The sequence below is a fragment of the Phaethon lepturus genome, unplaced genomic scaffold (genome assembly GCF_000687285.1).
Source record: "Phaethon lepturus isolate BGI_N335 unplaced genomic scaffold, ASM68728v1 scaffold5883, whole genome shotgun sequence".
In the NCBI taxonomy this organism is placed as follows: Eukaryota; Metazoa; Chordata; class Aves; order Phaethontiformes; family Phaethontidae; genus Phaethon; species Phaethon lepturus.
The window spans coordinates 57,158-64,686 of record NW_010528271.1 but is presented as its reverse complement, the minus strand read 5'-3'; the positions used below and the strand labels follow the sequence as shown (position 1 = coordinate 64,686).

At 38.7% G+C, this 7,529-nt stretch overlaps 1 protein-coding gene across 1 annotated transcript in view; it reads right to left on the bottom strand.

The window, feature by feature from the left end:
- Positions 1–2,828: 2,828 nt before the first annotated feature.
- SEMA3C (sema domain, immunoglobulin domain (Ig), short basic domain, secreted, (semaphorin) 3C) overlaps positions 2,829–7,529 on the bottom strand; it is a 51,750-nt gene continuing 47,049 nt past the window's right edge. Inside the window, exons 15-16 of the mRNA XM_010283616.1 lie at positions 5,255–5,385; positions 2,829–3,299 (exon numbers count right to left, since the gene is read on the bottom strand). Of these exons, the coding sequence (XP_010281918.1) occupies positions 2,886–3,299; positions 5,255–5,385 (545 nt within the window). The 3' untranslated portion in view covers positions 2,829–2,885. The remainder of the gene's footprint in view (positions 3,300–5,254; positions 5,386–7,529) is intronic.

The window sequence follows — 7,529 nt, the reverse complement described above, 5'->3', positions numbered from 1 at the left end:
GAAGCTTGGACCGGTTACGCACTGACAGAAGCTTATTATATGTCTGCTGAAGTTTTCATGCAGCAGGAAAAATGTTAGTTTAAGTATAATCCCTTAAACAGTCGTACCATAATAATGGTATAAGAAAGCAGCTTTAAAAATATTGTTTTATAATCATATGAAACTCTGAGCTATGCTGATTGTTTTAACGGAATCCCTTATTGCCAATATTCTATTAGAAAACAGTGTAACTATAATTTCTGAGGCCTAATGGGGGCCTGCTAAAATATCACTGTACCTAACCACTTAAAGGGTAAACTGCACCCTTAAATAGCTATTAATCACTGTATTCCGTCTGGAAGCAATTATGATCCTCACAATAGACATTAATACCACACTAACTCTGCAGTGAATCTGCTGGGGAGACAGGAAGAGCATGGCAGCAGACAGAGTATATGCATTAATGTCATTCCAGGAGGTAGTTCTATTTTGTGGCACTCGATTTTTGGTTTGTCACTCACACACTTCAGAAGTCAGTCATCCTCAGAAAATAGAAGTAGTTTGCTGCACTGAAAGTCAGCTGGGGAAAAACAAAACAAAACAAAACTGGTTTTCCCTTACCCATCTCATTTTCCTTTTTTTTTTTTCCCTCCAGAGTCTGCTTTGCCAGCTCCTGGGGCCGGATCCAAGCTCACTGAAGTCAAGGAGAAAGTTTCCCAATGGTTTCCATAGGAAGGACCTTAGATACCAGTGGCTACGTATTGCAGAAATATGCATTTAGGCCTTGATTAAGGAAAGCACTTAACTAGACAGCAATAGAGGAGCAGGCTGGCATTGCCATCCCCTTTGAAGCGAGCAGCAAGCGCACAAATTCGAATCAAAGAGCTCCCGCCAGCATCAACGGGACTGAGAGGCAGCGTTTAAGCGGTTTGATCGATCGGGGCCCATTTCCCAGCTATTCTGCATCAGGTGGTGATAAAGTGACACATCTAACTGATCTCAGGTAGATACCGGAGTTACCTCCATTGCACTAGATCTCACCTCACACTGGCACAAACCCAGAGGTGTTCTCCTACGCCCTGCAGATTTATTCTAATAGAAGGAGAATCAAAATAATGCCCAAGGACTTTCAACAAAGACCCATTAAAATGTTTGAAACTATGTTTTAAAACACAGTATCCATCTGTTACTGGCTGGAACTAATAAGTTTTAAAATATATTTTTTCTTATCTTCTCTGGGTTAAAAAATTATTTTCAGCCATTTTTTTTCCAGAAATTTACCTTTTTTTTTTTTTTTTTGAGCTTAAAATAGCTCAGGTTTGAGATGAACACTAGTTTATATTTTTATATACTATCATAAAATATAATGGAATAAACCACAATTTTTCTCAGGTACTCATACATTTTTAATCCCTGTTATCTATCTCCTTTGAACAGACTCAGTGACTTCCAGGACACTCTTCCACAGTAAAATGAGGAAGATTTGTCTGTGTCTTTTGGCATTAGTGTTGCTCAAAAAAAAAAAAAGTGATAGCTTCTCCCAGGATGGCTTGATGCACATTTACCCAATTTTCAACTACATATACTTCATCAGACCTGACAGCTGCTTCTTAAACAAAAATACTTCTGTTTAAACATGCCTCTCAAGTTGTTGTACTTTTTGGTTTTTGACCCAAACCCGTTTTTCAGTTTTATTTTTCCCTCATTCTTTATTTTTTCTTTTTTTTCCCTGTTGTTTTCAGTGCAAAACTGAAAATAAGAGGAAATTGTGAAATTAACATTGAAAAGAAAAAGGGTACAAAGACTGGAAAATGGAAATGGTTTAATTTAAAAATTCTAGTTAAAATATTTGCAACTTTGAGAAAAGAGTTGAAAAAATAGTGTTTTAAAAATTTCAAAGACACTCATGACTTGTTTCCACATTGCAGACCAGCTCCAATTTAATCATGGAACAGATTAAAGACAATCTGTATTTTTCATTTCTGAGTAGACACTATACAGTATACCCACATTCTGTCCTCGTAAAAATTGGAGCGTAATTTCTTTGAAAAGTAGCTAAAATACCTAAGTCACTTAGGTGTTTTCCAAAACTGTATGTGTAATGAACATTCTCTTGTTAGCTTTGTGCCACTTATAAAGCTATGTAGTGTGATAGGACACCCTATTTTAATAAAAATCAATATGAGAAGAGATATTTTAAGTTACATTCCAGAACTCATTAATTTATTACAACTCATACTATGCACAATAATCAGTGTTTCCTCCGATAAAGTATAATTTTTTTTGTTTGTTTTTCTTCTTCTTTTTCCTTCATTTGACCTCTGAATGAATGAAACATTTCTACTATAATTTACTCGCTTCCTACCAGCATGCATTCACATGATTTGAACAATGAGTGAAAGCTGTAAACCCAATATTGAACAGTAAACAAGAAGAAACTCATGTTCTTAAATGCAGTGTGTCCTGGTTTCGGCTGGGATAGAGTTAATAGAGCAAGGAAATCTTAGTACCATCCTACTTTGAGCATGCATCTTAACCCAGATCCTTTCACCACCAGTCTGGTTGGTACAGTTCCAGAGTTGAAAGATAATGCATTGATTTTATAAAAATTTTTATTCAGCTGTAAATAAATACTGAGATGTTAGTGGTGAATCTGGTTTAAGATGAATACCCAGTTCTGCTTCTAGGACAGAGCCCAACCTAGAGTTAGTAAGCATCCAGGAAAGAAAATGATCTGAATTATTTTCTTAAGTTACACTGCATTTTATTGGGAGACACATCTTTTCTGAGGCTTGTTGGATTTTCATTTAATTTTTTTATCAGATTTGCTCAAATTTGTTCTCAATAGACAAATATAAGCCCCCTACATTTGTGAGGACAACTATACCTATTACCACAAAATAAAATTAAGATCCAGGTAATTGATTCCTTCTATTTCTACTTTTCCTGCTATTGATAAGGGCCTTTAATTTGCTGTAGTCCCCTCTCATCTTCTGGGGTTCTTCCCTCTGCTGACCTTGCTGTCTACTGTCTTTGCAGTACTGGTTAATCATCTGCATTTCTGAGTGGCTGAAAGCTCCCACAAAGTCCTTTGGGTGGAACTGCAGCGCTCGCACTGAGCTGGCCCAGGTCCAAGGGGACCACTTGTCAGTCATGAAGGCCACCATCTCTGAATCCAACACTTTGAAATTGATCTTTGCTAAGGTCTGCTTGAAGCTGTTCTCTGTTGCGATGCAGTGGTAAAGCCCCCGGTCGCTGTCTTGGACAGAGCGAATGAGGAGTCCTTGCTCAGTAGCTATGATCCTCTCATTCAGCTTGACCTAAAGGGCAAAAAGACGGAAGGAAGCTTTTAGGGAATTTTATGGAACAACACAGTATTGGACCTCTTGCTAAGTCTCACTTCAAACACCTTTTTCTTTCTTAAAGGGTTTCTTAAAGGTACTATATTCTGCTTTATCACATCTCCCAGAGACCACTGTTATTGCTACTGTTAGGAGAGAACTTACTCAAGGTACATAAGTGTAGCTAAAGACAAAACTTCAATATTTTTGTTCATTATGTTACAGTAGTTTTGATCAGGATGAAGATAAACACGCAAATCTGGAGACTACATGAAAGAAGAGTTTTCATAATGTTCAAATAGCAGAACTGAGGAAATTAACTTTTATTTCTCAGAGTTACACACCCAAGAACGCCTCGTCCAGCATCAGAGACAGCTGCTGAGATTTGATGGAAGAAAAGTGCAGAACTGGGGGTTGATCTGTTATTGAACACAAGGTGGCTTCTGGTTAAATATTTTGACTTTGAGCAGGTTCCTGGGGCTAACTTCTGAAGAACTCTATCTGCACTACAGCGTCTATAGGCCGTATAAAATTTTGCATAGCAGTGGCCTCAGCTGGGACTTTGGGATCATTGGAAACCTAGAGTCATTTTTCTACTCTCCTATTTCCTTTCTGGATTCAGACTCTGGACAGTCCCAGGAGATGGTCACATCATCTGAAGGAAGCAAGTTTCTACAGCTTGTTTAGATGTCATCCAATTATAAATGACTGTGCAAATGTCTCTTTGCTTATCAGCTGTGAAGTAAAAATCACTCAGTTAATCCATTATGCAAGAATACCATTGCTGATGTTTTTGTGAATGATTTTTCTGTTTTGCCACTGTACTTTGCATTATACCTGATTCTCTCGGGAATTCATTTATTTATTATGTTATTCTGTCATTGTAAACTTTTGTAGATATTGTGGAGGTAAGGTTTTCAGATTCTGAGAGATTGAAATGTAATTAACCCTTTGATTGTTTTATTTTGTCTGTTGTTATTTAAAACTGCATTGTTTCTAATACAGTTATTGAACATAAGGGGAAAAAAGGAGACGTTCTGCTCAAGCAAAGAATTGCACCTAGATTGCCAGGACATGACTTGAGTCTCTGAAGAGTACATGAGAAAAACAGCATGAAAGACTCAGTGAAAGGCTTGTAAGTCCTCTCTGATTTTGGAAAATGGCCTGGTATGAGAATAATGCATTTCAGTATTTATAATCTATCAACAGACACCATATTACTTAATACTTCCTTTCAAAAGATGTTCCTCTTTATTCACATAGTAACTGCCTTGGATTTGAAATGGATATTTTCCCCTTTTATATTACTTAAGGAAGGCACATTCCCCATAAACAATCATATTGTATATTACAGTGCTGAAACTTGAGAGCCTTAGAGAGTGCAGTAATGGAAAATGTGATTGCACCACGGTGGGGAAATGCTTTTGTCAATACGTGTTCTTAGCCTGGACTAGTTTCTTACTAAAGAAACCTTTCACATTTCTCCCACTTTTGCCTTTTATCTCTTCAATAGCACAGCAGGGCTACTGAATGCTGACTTCTTCATGAACTTTATAGAGATTATAGCTTTTATGCCTATTTCCTCAGATCAATAGGAAGTCCTGAGTCCTGCAGACCTTCAGTTTGCAGGTAGTAAGGTGTGAAGGAAAAATTCATTAACTAGTTCCCTGACTTACGGGGGTGACAGGAATTTTCTGATAGCTGTTCTGCTTTAACAGAAATCACTGGGGCTGAGTCGTCAAGTCCCAGCTATACTGAAGAGTCTGCCCCTATTTATATGAGTAAAGTGCTGGTCACTGTCCTGCATCCACACAGATTCTCCAGCTTCACTGTAACCAGCCTGATGAAAACACAAACGCTCCCCTGCCTTGGTCCGGGGAGTGGATGAGATGCTGGCTGAGGTCCCTTCCAGAGCTACTGTTCACATTACTCACCTCTTTCCTTCTGTCATTGTCTTTCTGTAGTAGCCATTTAATAGAAGCTTGAGGAGACTTGGGTGCACATTCGAGGAAGGTGGTGTTGTTTTTTACTCCATACTGAACTATTTCTGCAGCGTTTCTGTATGCTAGAAAGAAAAAGAAAACAGGTCAGGCTACTCTGAACGGTGATTTGATACAGAAAGCAAGTAACTATTCGCAATACAAGTAAAATGTTTGCAACACGGGTAAAATGAAGTATACCTAATCCTCATATAGGACAATAATAAGTAATTTAGGGCACAGAATTTTCAAATAAAGGAAATTAAACGAAATGTGAAGAAGCACATCCCATTCCAAATAGCAGTGTTTTCAATCTGACATGATCTGTTCTGAGAAAGTAGGATACCTGTGTGCTGGTAAGCTCTGCTGACGGGGTAACTGAGCTCAGCGATAGCGTTCCCTGAAATTGTCTTATTCACCACCACTGCAAGAACGCCCGTCCAAAGGAGAATGAAACGTTTAATGTATTTCTTCACACTTCACCATTGACGAGTCGGGGGAGTACGGTTGTACGACCGCAAAGGCAGCAGCGTGCCCCAAGGCAGGCGCCGCTGCTCCAGCTGCGTGCGGTACCACGGGGAGGCGGGAGCGGGCAGGCTTGGCTCCCGCGGCTCCGCGCCTCGCCCGCGGCGGGGAAGCGACCTGGCTCTAAACCTGAAACGCGGTGAATCCGTAGACGGGCCGGCAACAGAGAGCAGGACAGATTTATAGCACTCCAGCAACCCCCGGGCAAGTGCTGAGCGCGTAGACTTGTTGTGCCCTTTACAGTCTTGATAGATGAACAGTCGGCAGTTACCGACAGGAGCTTTTAGACGCTTGTTGCTTGGCTCAAATCATAGTATTTGTCCTGAAAACAACACACTTCCAGATTTAAAAGCTTACAATATATCTGAAAAACAGTGTTTGGGGTTTTTTTGGATTTCTTTTTTTTTGACAAAGGAGCAATGGATACTAAATAATATGAGAAATGCAAATACCTAGAGGTCTACACATCTAAATTCCAACTCCGTTTTTTCACAGTCCTAAAACTGGTTTTCCTCAGACTCTACTTTATCTCCCATTCTTTTCAGCTTCTTTCATCAACTGATATGTGAAATTGAAATCTATTCTACTAAAAGAAGGAGATTTTGCTTGGTTCTAGTCCTTCAAAGTTTTTAGTACATTCATGAGGTTGTACCAAAATCAACTGTAACTTTTAGGAGAATAAAGTGGAAATATTTTGCATTCAAGGACCACAAGCTAGTGAAGAGCTTATCTGTGGACTGATCTATCTGTAGCTGTGGAACAGTGAGAATCAGAGATGTAACACGTTATTATTTTTAGGTACACTGGAACTAGGTGTACCACAGAAAGGCATTTTTGTCTGTTTAATTGATCAATATATATCTGACTTCTTACCTCTCCGTAATACTACTACTACTTATACCTGTTAAGAAAAAGACTGAGAGAATACAAATGTATTTTTCTAATGGCCATAAGGGCTAACACAAATATAACAATATTAAACAGAACATTTAAAAAGCAATCATACAAGCCCCTTAGTTCTTGATGATCTATTTAAAAATTATAATATGCCAAAAATGTTGAGTTCATACATGCTAAGAGGTCTAAGGCATGCAACCTATCATGTTTAAAGACTTTGTTTCAAGATTATGGTTCCCTGTGAACTTGGAAGATTTCTTGCTATTGCCTGACTCTTTGCTCTTTTGTCCTTCAGGTAGATTTCATTTTTTCCCCAAACATAGTAGTTTTTCTATAAATGGTTTTAATTATATTTTGAAAGAGTCTAAGTTGCTGTTTATTTTTATCTTTTTTTCCACTGGAGAAACAGCTGCCATCTACCTATGCTATATCCTACTGCTGTCACCAAAACATCCTTTAAAAAGCTGCTAAAACACATAAACCTATAAATACATCGACATTAAAAAAAAAATTCGGAAAAGAAGAAACCTGTTTCACAAGACTCTCAAGTTTTAAATATTTGTTTCCCCTCAGTCCAGAAAGCAGACAGTTGACATTCTCACATTTTCCACATGGAAAGAGGAGACACCCACCCTTGGGACAGACAATGGGTGGGTGGTCACAGCACATGCCTGCAAGGTAGGACACGCAGCTCAAGTTAGTTCATGATTCAGAGCCTAAGCTTTGGTATGGATCTCTCCGAGCTCAGGTGCATACTCTAACGGTGGGATCATCCTTTGTAATTACCTGTATAAGCTATTCAGCTTCA